Source organism: Sceloporus undulatus, chromosome 1 (genome assembly GCF_019175285.1).
Source record: "Sceloporus undulatus isolate JIND9_A2432 ecotype Alabama chromosome 1, SceUnd_v1.1, whole genome shotgun sequence".
Taxonomy (NCBI): Eukaryota; Metazoa; Chordata; class Lepidosauria; order Squamata; family Phrynosomatidae; genus Sceloporus; species Sceloporus undulatus.
In genome coordinates this window covers 201175399-201192040 of record NC_056522.1, presented here as the reverse complement: position 1 = coordinate 201192040, position 16642 = coordinate 201175399, and the positions used below count along the sequence as shown (strand labels likewise).

Below are 16642 nucleotides of genomic sequence, written 5' to 3'. Positions count from 1 at the left end.
AGAAATACATAGGATGGAGCTACAGCACTCAAAATGGTGTCAAACTGTATCATTTCTACAGTGTAGATGCACTCTGAGAGTCTCTAGGCTGTAATACCATACACAACTGACTGGGACTACACTCCACTGAACATAATGGGAATAACTTTTGAGTACATATGCATAAGGTTGCAGTGCACATTAAGGACAGAATGAATATTAGAAAATATTCAAAAGAATTCTCAAAAACATGTTTCTCAAGAGTTGAAAAACTCTGATGGGGAGAATCCTGGACTGATGAGAAACTTTGGAGTCCAGGATTTATTCTATGCAATATTCACACAGTACAATTTTTTGGAATAAAAAACAGAATTTTCTATGTGGGAAATATTTCTGTGCAGAAACATTACTTTCAGCACAAAAAATTGTGTTTCCTACCCAAAAAATGCTGCTTTGTGCACAAAAACCTAATGTGCAGATTTTCTATAGAATAAATTTCAAATTGCCAATAGTTTTGAAAAATGTGCAGTTTTCAACGGCTTTCTCACTGCTGGAACAAAATTTCTAAAATTACTTGTTGCCTCTTTTGGAGACGAAACTACTGAAGAATTAAATCCTTGCTGCACGTACAGCAATCAATAATGATCTTATTGTAGGGACATGCCAGGCTACCAGCAACAGTATATGGATGCCTCATGGTCAAAACTGGCTTTTGTGATAGGGAAGAGGTGCAAGTAATTACAAAGAAACATAAGAGCTTTTCCATACCTCCATTTCATTATGCTCTCCTGTCCTCAAGGGTTTCTTCATTCATTTTAGTGGAATAAAAAAGAAATTAATTTAGCATGTCATTTTTCCTTCACAGCTTCTCAATCATGTAATTGTTTTCCTTATGCTAGTTGCTATGAATATACTTTACATAGTTAAAAATAAAAATAAGGAAGGAGGGTGGGTGGGAGGAAATGCCAATTTTGTGGCTCTTAAAGAAAAGGCTGTTGTTCATATGGACAAATAATCATGCTGCTGTCTCCAGTACCAGGGCCAGCCCACCCATGCAGCAGGATGAACCTCAAGCTTGAGGGACAGATTGCACCCACAGAGAGAGACATTGTCAGCAGGACCATCCGGCCCCTCTGTCCATCAGCTTGTGCCCCATCTAACTGACACACTCTTGAGAACTCCTTACACAAAGGCATCAGATTCACTAGCTATTCCAGAGAATCTCCTGAGGCAAATGCTGCTACAGGAGACCAAACAGTGTGACTCTAAGAGTGGCCACACATTTGGTGTCCCTCCAGAAGGTCTTGCCAGCCATTCTCCTTGTGTGGCAAATGATGCAGAAGGAAAGCAGCCAACACAGTTCTCTGGAGCAGCCAGATGGCCTGATCTTTGCTCCAAGTACCCATCAGAGTGAGGTTATAGATGGATGGATGATCTCTCTGAAGAGGTCATTAGGTCCAAGAGCTTTGCATGGAGGGATTTTCTTCCTCAAAGTGAGGCACAGTGGGTGAGGTAGGCTTGGAGAGCACCTATGCCACCACAGCACACACTATTTCTCTGGTCATCTCACCCACAAGGGTGTGGAAGCAGAGTACAGGGAAGGTGGTAACAGGGAGAATGAGGAGATGGGGAGGAAATGGGGAGGAGAGTGTGACCCATGTCCTCCTGCTTCAGACAGTGGTGCTTCTTGTGTTGCCCCTGGCAGGTAGAAAATTGGACTTCTCAGGCAATAAGAAAGACGTAATGTAATTATTTTAAAAAGTGAGAAAAAAGCTGAGCCAAACTAAACTAGCCCAGAAATCTAGGTCAAGCTTATTTTGGTCAATAATAGCAGGCTTGGAGGGTGCTGATTTAACCATGAGCTCACAGAGCAGTGGCTTTCAGTACCAAGATACAAATGCTTGTCCAACTTATAGGAACTGCTATAGGGATTACTGAATGTATATGAAGTAGGGTTGGAAGCTTTAGATCAACCTCATGAAACTTTCTTTAGAATTAAACCCAGTATGTTTAATGGGAGTTATTACTAAAAAAGAATAAGGCTGCAAATTATACAGATTTGGCATCAAGCCACCAACTGAGCACCTGCTGAAGCACATGCTCTGGTAGAGGACCCAAGCGCGTTTCAAAATCTGGAACTGCTCTTAACCACATGTAGTTGGGATTACATCCTGTTGAATGCATAGGTACTTTGCTACATTTTACACATCAAGATAACGTAGGAGGCCTGGGACTGAATTCAGCCCTTCCATGGTCTAAGTCTGATCCTCTGAGCTCCCCCAAATGGCATCACTCCCATCACCATGGTTTCATTTTGAGTAGATGCATTGTATTTGTACAGAGCTATGAATCAAAGGAACACTTTTTATTTTTCTTGAGGCTGCTTTGATTCTGAAGTATTACTCTAAGAGAGACAACATGGTGCAATAATTACGTTGCATGTGTTACAGGGAGAGCCAGCTGAGGATTACCACTCAACCACAAATCTCACTAGGTAAACATGGACCAATCACTACACCTTACTCTAACCTACTACATGGGATTGTTGTGATAATAAAACAAAGTTAGACACTTTCTACACTACATTCAGTTCTTTGGAGGAATGGCAAGACATTAAGAGAAAGTATTGTCACCACTTCTAATAATGGATGGTAATGCTTTATTAAATCTCTTCAATATCACAAAGAGTTTACATCAATTTATGGATTAAAAATGGTGTTCTGAACTGGGATAAGCCAAATAAATACAGAACTGTACGTTTACATGATGAATGAGCCTGTAAAATGTGCTAGTCTTAAAGTATTACGCTTTAAAAAGAAAAAGCAACAAGGAAAGAAAGGGCAGGGTTATAACTTTCACCTCTTAATTTTAATTCTGAAAAATTGGTAGAATAGAAAACATCAGCTCAGCATTCTTTATTTAGCTGACAACAGTACTAACAGGAAGTACTTGAACACTTGGGGGGAAAGTGCTCTGTGACTGCATCCACACTGCAGAAATAATCCAGTTTGACACCATTGTAACTGCCATAGCTCAATGCAATGGAATTCTGGGAACTGTAGTTTTGTGAGACTTTTAGCCTTCTCTGTCAGAAAGCTCTGGTGCCACAACAAACTACAAATCCCAGAATTTCATAGTGTTGAGGTGCAGCAATTAAAGTGAAGTCAAACCGGATTGTTTTTGTATTGTGGGTGCAGCCTATAAGTACTTAACAGGGAAACCATTGGTTTGGTGATAAAACTATGCTCACAAGTTACACATGTCAAAATGCTGTCTTTTACACAGCAATTAAAGAACATTTGGCTCTTTAAATGGCTCAGCAGCACTCTCTCCTACAATGCTGGTCATCCTCTATGTCAAAAATGGAGGACCTTCCCCCTCCACTCCACAGATGTCACTGAACTTCAACAGTCCCAATCAACCTGGGGGAATGAAGGGAGAAGAACTTCATTAAAATATGAAGGGCCACCATGTTCCTTGCTCCCGACATTTGTCAGTATCATAGATATGTGCATTGTATAGCTCTGAGTAAACTAGGGACCCCTGCAGGTTTACCAAAATTACTATGCACAAATCTGAAAAATAAGTAAGCAGATTTTATGTCAGACCATTACCTACATGAAAAACTCTCTTTCAATTTATTTTTCTAAATCCCATGTGCATTTTCTTCCCATCTTCATATTGGATTGAAAGACTTGGTGAGGCGGCCTTTCACTATTTTATCTATTCTTCCACTATGGTTGTATGTGGGCTTAGTCAGTTTTTAAGCTGTTTCCCTTTTACACAGTACAGACTACTTTGGATTTTATTCCTCCCAACTCCCTGTAAGTATTAGAAATGTGCAAATTCTGAAGGCAAGGTGCATTTCTTTTGACCATTTGTTTTACTGAGACCATTGAATCCAATAAAATTTCCCCATTCTGACTATAACAGTAGTTCATGTTGTGTTTTCAAAAAGAAAATGCCAGAGAAAAAGAGTTTCCCCACAATGTAAAGAATGGCTATCAGGGAGCTAAACATAGCATGGTATCATTTTTTCTATGTTTCCTTTTTTAGCTAGGTAATCAGATACCATAAATCTGATAAATAGGACAGCAAACCACAACAGTAAGATACCACCAGCAGCAGTGGTGATGATGATGATGATGATGATGATGATGATGATGGAGGAGGAGGCACCATGCCAGCACCACAGATAGATACACTGGAACAAATGTCCAACACTAAAATGCAAAAGAAGCAAACTCTAAGGGCTGATTCTGGGCCAAACGCTTTAACAACAAATAAGTCGTTTGCACTGAAATCTGGCTGACTAAAAATATAACCTTCTATATTATGAATCCATGTCAGTTAGCTATTTGTGGCTTTTAAAAAAAAGTGGTCTGATGGTTCTGCACCAAAGAGACCTCTGGCTCCTTTTCTTGGCTCATGCACTGGCTAGCTTTTTGGTGTCAGTACACCTCTTGTACAGCTCTATCTCCTGCAGTCTTCCTAAGTTAAACTTGGGAGACCAGGGAAGGTATGCTCATGGGGCCTTAACTCTCTATGCAATTTTTTTGCTAACCCTGCACCAAAGCCTGGAAAAGTTACCTTTCTGCACAACAGTTTTCACAAATTTGGAGCCAGCACGCTTGTTGCTAGGAGCTATAATCAAAAATTTGCCTTTGAATCATCAAGTATGAAACCTGAAGGTTCCAGCAGTTCCTGTCTCCCAAATAAGGACCTAAGCTGACCTTTTCCTTTGCAGTTTGTCATCCTTCCTAAGGATGCCTAGCAGTTGGATGGGAATAGCAGGTGATAAGAGCATGCTACAGAACTACCCTCAGTGACCCAAAGATGAGCCACTTGTAGCCCTACAGATAGGGTTCATCGGTTCTAGCCAGCAGAGTCAATGGTGAGGGATGATGGAGTTACAGTCTAACAACGTTTTGAAGGCCACAGGTTGCCAAACTCTGGCCTGCACAGAAACATTGGAAGCTACCTTATACCACTGAGTCAGACCAATGGCCCACTTTGCTCACCATCAATGCTTTCAGGAAAAAGGGGCTTTTCTAATTCACCATGGAAATACCAAGGACTGTTTGCATGCCAGCCATGCACTTAAGCTGTGGCCAATGGTATAGTAGAGTAAGAGCTCACAGGGTTGAACTTGATTATTATTGTTGTTGTTTAACAGGGATGAACATGATGTCATCTACCCAACCCACATTGAGCATACCTACTGAGCCTAGCTGCTGCCTTAACTTGTTGATGTTGGGGCAACTTTTCACACTTGTGAGTATCCCAGATATAACCCAAGACACATTAAGAAATTTCAGTATACTATGAACTTTCAGGGCACATGGGTCATCTTCCTATTTCTTTAAGCTCAACACAAGGACAACATTCTCAGCTCCAGGCACTATATTCGGCTTTCAAACTGTTTAAGTAACAAGAATAGGAATGTGTTGTTCTACTTTTAGAAGGTGTATTTGTATTCTTGGGCTTGGGGTGGTGGACGGGGGGTGGAGAGACAGAGAGAGGGGAGAGATGGCTTTAATATAGTAGATTGAGTTATTCATTTTCTTTCTTTTTAAAAAAAAATCAAAATTTAGAATGTCATCATGTTCTGATTCAGTGAAAGAAAGCGTTCATAGATTCCACACTGGAATCATTCAATGAAACTATTGTGCTGCTTGTGGTCCTTGGTAATAGGTAACTTTGGGGCAATTTGACTGAAACTATTTCTCTTTTGAATGCAACTGCTTTTAAATGGCTGCAGATCTGCCAAGCCTGGCTTCAGTGTGGATCTGTTCTTTAAGGCCACTTTGGAAAGCATCTCTGCATGAACAGAGGGAAGGCATTTGCAAACACTTCAATATGATACATTCACAAACCCTCTCTCTCTGGCTTGGGCACTCAAAACCACTTGCGCTGAAATCTTCCCAGCAGGTATCAGCCCCAACGCAGCTGCAACAACAAGTCTGCACTCACACTATAGACCAACACAAGGAATGAGGTTTGAAATGGCTGGAACTTGAAGAGCAGATGTCAAAACACAAGGAAGAAGGGATCCAGAAGCTGGAATTAGCCTGAGGAGGGAGGCAGCTTAAGCTGGGCTAGAAACAATGAAAAGTTTCATCTGAAGAGCAATGACTGACATTTCAAATGGCTGAAGAGCCAACAGTTCAGGGCATCAATATGAACTACGCAAAAACAAACTTGCATGGAAACAAGTGACATACAGTCACAGACAGAGCAGAGAAAGAACTACCATAATGAGGGTGAGAGAAAATAGCTGCAAAGAGTAAATATTGTGAAACAGTAAATACAGATCTACATTCTCCTTTTTAAACACTCTATATCAGAACTTAGAAATTTATCATTATCAACAACCACAACAGCAACCAGATTCTGCTGATCGCATGTTTTCTAAGGTCTGATCTATACAATCCTCTTTTATCTCCCTTTAAAAAAAAAGGGGGGGTGGATACAGACACTTCGATACTGTTTTTCTAGTGGTTGTACACCAGTCAGAGCAGAAGACAGCAATTTAAAAACACAACACAACATACAACCATATACCTCATAAAAACCTAGCACTCCCTCTGTTAAGAACTTAACATTCTGTGAGTTGTTTCTTCATGTGTTTACATATCTGAATTTAACAAGGATTCTCAAATGAACAGACTAGCCTAGCTAAGTACAGAGTGGCTCATAACCATAAGTTGGGCCACTGAGGAACAAACTGGCCCCAGCATCTATGAACATGATAGCAGTGTGGAATGGCGTGATCTACATCAGTGGTGAAAGTTCAAGAGAAATGCAGATGCAGATTTCACTGCAGATATATAAAATAGTTGCGACTCATAATTTGATCTTTGATTGAAGTGTTTACAAATGCTTCTGGTGTCACTTTTCTGGCATCTTAGGAGAAGACACTCCCCAGATGGCCAGTGTAATCAAAGAGTCACCACTACCAAGAACCTTACCTACCAGTTTATTGGAAAGAGTCAATTAGAATAGCCTTCCCAGATGCCATCATCCTCAGCCTGCAAGACTAACAAATCCACAGGGAAGGGAAAACTACACCTGATGTTGACATCTAGTGAGTCATGCTGATTGCATTTAAATTCCCCATGTCCTCACTTTCTTCCAAGGAAGTCTAGAGAGTGTACATGGGTCTTCTCTCTCTTTTTTTCATCTACGCTGCGACCGTATGGCCGTTATCATATGTGTGATATGTGCCTCCATTCCGAAGGAAATGCCAAGCAGGGCCAATTCGAAAAGAAGCCATATTACGTGATTAATTACCACACGTGAAGAGCAACAATGCAAAACAGAGCGAGTGCAAAATAAATTATCACAACAGCACATACCATGTGGATTCTCTAATTCGAATTGGGATCCTTGCGCATGCCCAGTGGGGCTCTAAATGCATTGTGAACTTTAATACTTCTGGGGTGAAGAAAGGAGCCACTTCCCCTGTTTCCTGTGTCCTGTTTCATGTGAATGCAGGCTCCACGTGAAATATAGATGTGGGCGCGCATATATATATATATATATATATATATATATATATATATATATATCAGTGGGCGCAGGCACTTGGTCTACGCACATTATTAGTGCACTTTATACATGTATATCTGCACATATAGATGGACGAACCTAAGCATGTGTGTGTGTGTGCGCGCATCAATCTATATGCACTGATGTGCCACCAGGAAAAGTGTCAGCAGGTATGCCACTATATGCTCCAAGCACATGTATATACAACAATGTATATATGTATGCATACTTATATATATATATATATCCATTACTTCCCCCATGGGTGTGCCATGGGCATGGGCGTGCATATGTATATATATGCGGACATATATATACATATACGTGTACGTGTATATATACATATTTATATCTGTATGTATATGCATGTATATGTATGAGTATGTATATGCATATGTACATGTATATATATATGTGTGTGTGTACGTGCGTGCGTGTGTACATGTATACATCGCTCCTACATACATACATACATACATACATATATATATTGAAAACATGACATGTATTAGCAAAATAAGACACCTCCCTCCCCATCACATCAGCTGAGCAACGTGCCCAGGGAGATCAGAATATGATTACCTAAAGGAAACCCTCATTTGCAGATCTTGGGGTGGGTGGGAGTGGGAGACACAAACCATACACTGCTCTGTTCACATTAAAATGAGCACATGTACATTTTCCACTAGCTCTCCGCCCATACCAGTGGAAACATCTGCTTTTCCCCTTCGCCAGCACTAAAAGTGGAAGGACTACCAGAAGCAAAATAGAAGCAAGATTGCAGTGAAGCTTCATGGGAATTGTAGTTTCTTTCTAGGTTGGGGGGAATACCAGGACTGAAGCAAACATGCATTCCACACCAACACAACTTCGAACTGAATGCGAATCAGCCTGGGAGAAGGATTTGTGAATTCAATAGTTCACCGAATTTAACTATTTCAGGGTTCACTTTGGATCAGCCTCAGAACGACTCTGCAATGACAGTGATTGCGTGTGATAATCTCTCACGCATTAATGTGAATTCCCATGATTGACTCCAGGATGACTTTGGAATAGACTGGAAGTTTTCGGCGTGTGATAATGACCCGTATGAGGTAGTGAGAATGAGAGAATGTGACCTGCTCAGAGTCACCGAATGAATTACAAGGGCAAGTGGAGATTTGAACCTGCATCTCTCCAGTCCCAGTCCAATAATCTGTATTACATTAGGTCTCACTGAAAGAAGTTGCATTCATTTGATGGGGACCAAATTTAATGTCAATAAGATTCATTATCCCTGAATAACAACACATGCTTCCCTCCCTTCAAATATCAGCTATCTCTCCCCATGGGCAGCAATGAACCAATACTTTAACTATACAGTATGTATGTATATATATATATATATATATATATATATCCTCTCTTTGGTTTCTTAGGCCCGTTCCACACTGGCGGAAAGTATGTGCTCGGCACGTACTAGGGTTACGAAAGGGTGTCCCTTCCGGGTACCCTAACCCTAGTACATGCCGAGCACGTACAAAATGGTGGCACCCTATACACATGGGCACCATCTTGACGTCGCGGACGCTTAGCGTCTGCACGTCGCAGCTCACTTATGATGCCACAACTGCACCATTGGCGCCTTGCTGCGTCATAAACGCGCCGCCAAAAGAAGCTGCTTTTTTCGGCTTCTTTTTGTTGTATGGAGGAGTCGCGCAGTTTGGCCACTGGGGCTCCTCCGCGCAGCAAATGACAGCTCTGGCAGACCACCCTTTTTGGACGGTCTGTAAAGCACCTTAGTTTCTTTTTTTAAAAGAATTAGCTCTTTCTCTAGAGTTCTACTGTGATCATTTTCCTCTAGTATTTTTAGAAATGTAATATCCACAGCAATAAGGCTACATTCTTCCTCATCCTCCCCTCAACCCAAAATACATTACACTGGGAAGAGAATTCATGTTGCTGGCCAGGGGAGTACTAAAGAAAGGGAAGAAAACCTTATGATTTTTTAGTCCTAAAGTAAGGGATCAAACTATATGTTACATGAAATTTGTGCATATCACACCTCAAAGTTCTTTATTCCCTTTTCTTTTTTCTAAAAACAGGGTTCAAGGGGACAGATGGAAGCTGGGAAGCAGTAAAGGAAGTTAGTGCATAACTATGTCCCTAAAAAATTTAACCTGTTGCCAGTTTTATATTGGCTTCTCATCAAACTGTTTTTTTTCCCTCAGAAAAGTTGACGGGGAAGTTTGATTTCCCCCCCCCACCCCGCCCCACACATTTGCACATTAATAACTAGATCAGACCTCTAAATGGTAGGTTAATAATTGGTTATGAAAATGCACCTTTGGAGTCAATTCTCTTTTGAGTCACAAGCACTATATATCAGTCTCTGAGCTTAGATCACCAATGGCTTCTTGACCTCCACAGAGTTTACAAAGGGATTTGAAAAGGCAAAGAATATGAATAAACTACATACAGTATAATGTAACAATACTGTATTGCATACAACACAATCATATATTGGTAGAATTCAAAGATATAGCTGTGTTAGTCTATAGAATAAGTATATAGAGAGATCTTGTAGCATATTCTGGACAATAATACCACCCTTTCAAGGATTCTTGGTAGCAGACCTTTAGTCACCTACAGACAGCCTTCAAACCGCAAACAGCTACTTATCTACAAGATACACAACACAGATGTGGACACTGGTACAAAGCCTTACCATAAACCAAGATGCCAACTCTGCCCACACATTTATTTAGGAAATGTCATCACCCGCAATATTAGGGGGACTTTCATGTGCTCATCTTCCAATGTGATTTATATCATACTATAATAACAATGCCCTTTAGCACTCTACGTTGGGCAAACAGGTCAGTTCAGATACAAATGGACATAAATCACACACACACACACACACACACACACACACACATATATGGAAATACATAAAAACCAGTGATAGAACATTTCAGTCTCCCTGGACATTGCATTTCAGACTTCAGAACAGCGGTCCTTGAACAAATGAATTACAAAGGAAGATTGGAAAGGGAAACAGCAGAATTGGAATTCATCCACAGATTACAGTCCATCAGCAATGGTTTCCTGGCATACTACACACATTTCAGTACTATCTACACACATTTCAGTACTATTTAACCTCCATCCTCATGGGGGAGCCCTTGACCTGTTCATCACATGAGACTCAAGTTTCCCACACTCATGTATTCTCCTCACCTACAGGCTAGTTTCCACTGCCTTTGTTCACCAATGACCATTGTTAAAACACAAAGGATTTTGAATTTAAATGGGCATTCTCACATACTAATGGCATCTATAGGTCTGTCCTTGGCTTTCACTCCCCCAAATGCATCTGAGGAAATAAACTTAAGTCTATGAAAGCTTGTACTGCCAACTTCTTTCTTTCAGTAAGTCTCAAAGGTGCTATGAGATCCTTTTGCATACAGACAGACTTATAGTTTAGAAGGTCTGTTTGCATACTGCCAGTTTGCATAATGACAGACCTAAAGTCTGGGAAATCTACAGTGCGTCTTCAAGGTGCTACAAGATCTCTTTACATACACAATCACATTTGTTAGGAAATGGGCATTGGGACTAGTAAAATCCAAAAGTGAACCACATTTTATTATGATCAAGAAGATGGTTAGGTGTTCTGTACAGGTCCATCCACTCTTTTCTAGGACGCAGACTTGATAAGGACAGTCAGAAAAAGTGCATAACCAAATAACCAAAATGATGTAGGGCTTAGAACACCTTCCTTTTGTAGAAGGGCTCAGAGTGGCCCCATTGTTTAGGTAGGTAGTGTCTTACTCACTTAACCCCAACACTGCTAGTCAGAAATGAGGAGATTGAGTAACAAACTGGACATAGTTGGTGCCACACCTGCTGCCTTTTCTCTCTGCCCTCTAGATTTGGAAATTATACTGTTCATATTATATTTACATCAATTATATCAATATATATAATAATATATTAATTATATAAACAGTATGGTAAAACTAGAAAAATATTTTTCCCTTCCCTCCTGCTCACATATTACTAAACCAATGTAATTATGCATCTAATGAAATGGACTGGCAGAAAACTCAGGACAAACACAAAGGAAGGGCTTCTTTGTGGAATGCATAATTGTATTGCAACAATTAATTGTTTTGGACTGCAATTCCCACCAGTCCCCTTTCCAGCCAACTGTGTAGAGCCAGGAGAGCTGTAATCTGACATATCTAGGCAGACCAAGATTCCCCACTCTTGGTTTATGGAATCCTGTTTATAAAACTGTGGTCATGGATGTAAATGACGTTAAAATTTGGCTAAACATCTTCAGAAGATGTTAAGATCAATGAATACCAACCATGACAGCAGGGGAACCATCTGAGCCTCTCCAGATGTCATTGAACTGCATCTCCCATCAGTCCTAGACAACAGAGCCAATAGTGAAGAATGATGGGAGCTGTGATGCAACCAGATTTAAAGGGCCACATGTTCCCCTATCTCTATAATACAGATCTTGCCTAACTGGATTTCAAAAACTAATGATGTGCTTGAACAGGTTTTGTTTTTATTTATTTTTATTCTTCTGACTGTCTTTGGTGTCAATACTGATGGATGAAGTGGCACTAGGGATGCATCTACCCTGTAGAAATAATGTGGCACTAGGGATGAACTATGACATTTCTCTATCTGAGTAGTCAACATGGTTCCCCCTCTCACAGAAGACAACTGAACTGGCAGTTAAATAACCCACTAGTATTTTCCACAGCAGTATTTGAGGAAAGGCGTTCAGTTTGGACTGCCCATAAATTCCCATGTGATACACAAGACAGCTCTGTCCTCCAACAGAGGCGAAATACCACACACCATCAGTCCAAGATTTGCTACTCTGAGGCAGTCACCTCACTTCGCCTCATAATAGGACCTGTCCTGACTTTTTTTTTTTAGCTAAGTTTGCTGGGATGAAAAATGGAAGGGAACAATTTGAAGCAGCCCATGGAGCCAAGGTCTGGCAGAGATATGGAGTTGGGGTTGCCACAACAATGCAGACTGGGAAATGATGGAAACGTGACTAATGAGGAATCCAACAAAGTGATGATGGCTAATTAGAAAAGGAGGGCAAGGAACACTCAAAATAGGGTGGGAAGATGGGGCAGGAGAAACGGACAGACGTATAGTTAGGGTTTGGGGGACCCCAAGTAAATAATGTGGAGGGGGGGAGAATCTGACAGACTGAAAGATGGGGCATGGGGGCCTAGGGCAGAATATGTGAGGTGTGGGAGTGGGCATGAGAAATTGACAGACATAGTTGGTGTTTGGGAGATCTAGAGGGAATTATAAGGGTGTAGAAGGGAGCAGGGGGAAATGATAGCCTTATAGTTGGAGTTTGGGAGATGTAGAGCTTATTATGTGGGGTGTGGCGTACTGGTTTGAGTGTTGGACTGAAACTCTGGAGACCAGGGTTTGATTCTCTGTTTGGCCATGAAACCCACTGGGTGACCTTAGGCATGTCACACTCTCTCAGCCTCAGCCTCAAACCTCCTCTGAAGAAACTTGCCAAGAAAAGCCTATGATAGGGCCACCTTAGGGTCACTATAAGTCAGAAATGACTTGAAGGCACACAACAACTAATGAAAGGAGGGGGCAGGTGAAACTGACAGGCTTATATGATGGTAAAATTCAAAGACATAACTGTGTTCCTCTGGAAAATCAGTACGCAAAGAGATCTTGCTGCATCTTTGAGATTTACTGAAAGAAAGAGGTTGGTAGCATGAGCTTTCGTAGACTTGAGCCTACTTCCTCAAGTATATGGGGACACTGTTGGCTGTGAACCATCTTTCTCGTATGCAAAGGGATCTTGTAGCACCTATGAGAGTTAACTGAAAGAAAGGAATTGGTAGCATGACCTTTTGTGGACTTCAGCCGACTGTGTGCATCTGAGGAAGTAGGCTCAAGTCTAGGAAAGCTCATGCTACCAACTTCTTCCTTTCAGCTAGTCTCAAAGGTGCAATGAGATCCCTTTGCATACTGACAGAGTTACACTTTAGAAGATCTGTTTGCATACTGACATAGTTTGGGAAATCTAAGCTAATTTTGTGGGGTGTAGGAGGGGAGGGGAGAAGCTGACAGCTTTCAGTGACAACATGCAAACAGATCTCCTAAACTGTAAGTCTGTCAGTTTGCAAAGGGCTCTTGTAGCACTTTTGAGACTGACTGAAAGATGTTGCTACCATGAGCTTGTGTAGACTTGTGCCTACGTCCTCATGCATCTTAGTAAGTAGGCTCAAGTCTACAAAAGCTCATGCTACCAACCTCTATCTTTCAGTGAATCCCAAGGATGCATTTGAGGAAATAGGCTCAAGTCCAGGAAAGCTCATGCTATTAACTTCTACCTGTCAAGATCCCTCTGCATACAGGACTTACAGTTGGGCCATATAGAGCTAATTATGTGGGGCGTAGGAGGAGGCAGGAGACAATGACAGGCTTATAGTGGGAGTATGGAGGGGGACAATGGGGGCTGAAGATAAGGATGATGAAAGGAGCATTGGAGGGCTTCAGTGGGGCCAAAGGGGAGGGGAGGCCAGGAGGCCCTGGGTCCCTGCTTGGCAGAAGAGGGGTTAGGAAAGCCATTGGGTCCATAGTTGGGAGAAGGGAGGTCAAGGGAGCCATTGGGTCACTGTTTGGAAAGGGGGAGCTTGGCCGAAGGGGGGGGGGCCAGGGGAGCCACTGGAGGCTCTGGGTGAGTGCCTGGGCGAAGGGGCTGGGGGTCTCCCGGCCGGGTCTGACTCACCGGCGCCCTCCTCTCCGGCGGAGACGATGGCCTCGGGGGAGATGCAGACGCCGCGGTCGTAGAGGGGCAGCTCCTCGCAGGCGAGGCTGGGGGGCCAGGCGTGGCCGTACTTGCGGAGGACGGGCTCGCACCCCGCGCGGGCCCTCTGGCAGACGGCGCGGCAGGGCTTGATGGGCTCGTGCTGGAAGTCGAGGGTGCAGATGGGGGCGTACATGGCGCAGAGGAAGAAGAGCAGGTCGGCGCTGCACTGGACGCCCAGCAGGCCCTCGAACTGCTCCATGGCCAGGATGGCGTTGGCCTGGGTGCTGTGGTGCAGGTGGTTGGGCATCTTGGTCATGTTCCAGGGCAGAGACTGGCACAGCGGGATCCGCACCGCCTCGCACGACGCCCCCCCGACGCCTCCCGCGCCGGGAACAGCACCGCCAGCAGCGCCGCGACAGCCCCGACCGACCCAGCATCGCCCCTGAGAGAGAAGGGCCGGCGAGGGATGCCCGCCTCGAGGGGCTCGCAAGAAGGAAGGAAGGAAGGAGGAGGCAGCGGGGGCTCTGCGGAAAGCCCGGGACAGAGGAGGAGAGAGAGAGAGAGGAGAGAGAGAGGTCAACGGCCAAAGAAAGAACTTTCTCGCCGAAAGAAAGAAAGAAAGAAAGAAAAAGAGAGAGAGAGATGGAGATAGTGCTGCTTCTTGCCGAGACCCGGACAAGCCCAAGGCTTCATCGGGCCTGGACCCGCTCTCTCTCCTCTCTCCTCGGAGAAACCGCCCTCCTCCTCCGCTCCTCTCGGCCCTTCTTCTTCTTCTTCTTCTCCTCCTCCTTCAGGTCCTCTTCCTCTTTCAGCCCTTCTTCCTCTTCCTCTTCCTCCTCCTTCAGATTTCTTCTCTTCCAGACCTCTCTTCTCTCTTCTCCTCTTCCCTTCTTCTCCTTCACTCTTTCTTCTCCTCCTGGGTCCCCTGCTCCCTTTCTCTTTGCCTGGGATGGAAGAGCAAAGGGGGAGGCAGGCAGGGGCTGACCACCCACAGCCCCAGTCCCTTCCCAGGGGAAGGGGGCGCCGCCTGCCTCTCCCCGCCGTCCAGGAGCCATGATCCCCACCTGGGAAGGGAAAGAGGACGAGGGAAGCAGAAAGCCCTCCCCCAAGGACCTCCGAAGGGCCCTCTTTCTTTCAAGCTGACCAGAAATGGAGGACCTTCCCGGAAAAAAGAGGACCTGGCCAAAGGAAAGCTCCAAACACTCCCAGAAGTGTAAACTCCTGCTTCTTTTTTAGTGAGGCTCAAAACAGGGGACCTTTGGGGAATTCCTCCTGGACGGAAAAGGTTGGAATGGAGGACACGTCCGGGAAAAGGAGGACCTGCTGCTCACCTGCACCCCTCCCTCTTTTTAAAGGCCGGGAAGATAAGAAACCCGCTTTTTTGGGGGGGGGGGGGTGAGTGGGTATGGTAGGTTAATATTATTTAATATTAACATTATTATTAAGTGCATACAGAGATCTTGCAGCACCTTTGAGACTGACTGACTAAAAGAAATGGGCACCACGAGCTTTCTTATGCTTCAGTCTACTTCCTCAGATGCATTTGGGATTGTTACTGTTATTATGTAGAGAGGTCTTGTAGCCCTTTGAGACTGACTGAGGGAAAGAAAGGGCATCCTGAGCTTTCTAATCCATCTGAGGAAGTGACTGAAGCCAGGCAGGGAAGCTCCTGCTGCCCATTTCTTTCTCCCAGAGAGTCTCAAAGGGGCTACAAGATCTATGTACTAAATAATAATGTTAATATTAACAATAGCCGAAGCACAGGAGGAGGATTGTGGCCACTCAATCAAGATCTCTCTACATACTGATTCTAGAGACTAACACGGCTATATCTAAGAGTTCTATTATTGTTTCAAGTTCTCTTTGGAGCAGCCAAAGTTCTCCCTTTTCCTGCCTCAAAACCTGCAGCTCAGGCGAGAAAACAAAGCCTTTCGTTGCCCCTTCTTCCGCCATGGGATTATATGTTGGAGTTGGGGGAAGACATGGAGAGGAAACTTGCACCACCATCGTCAAAGGGGCTCTTCCCACATGAGCCAGATGTATTTCATCTACGGAGAAACTAGAAAGCAGATATACTCTCTTCTCTCTCTCACCATTACCCATAACTGTCCTCCCAATGTTCAGTCTCTCACACACCACACTTACCACCTTTCCACTTCCTCCTACCCATTACTATGTCCTCTCCAAACTCCCTCTCAAGAAACTGCCAGAACCCCAGAATAGGGTCACCATATAATCGGAAAGGAATGGAAGGCCCACAACAACAACAACAACAACAGGCTAATGTTAATAGTTATTTAGTCA

General features: G+C 43.4%; 1 protein-coding gene across 1 annotated transcript in view; it reads right to left on the bottom strand.

Moving 5' to 3' along the window:
* The window catches only part of FRZB (frizzled related protein), a 42677-nt gene extending 26332 nt beyond the window's left edge, over window positions 1–16345 (bottom strand). The window contains exons 1-2 of the mRNA XM_042458336.1: window positions 16161–16345; window positions 14318–14862 (exon numbers count right to left, since the gene is read on the bottom strand). Coding sequence (XP_042314270.1) covers window positions 14318–14862; window positions 16161–16345 — 730 coding nt within the window. The remainder of the gene's footprint in view (window positions 1–14317; window positions 14863–16160) is intronic.
* Between the last annotated feature and the right edge of the window lie 297 nt (window positions 16346–16642).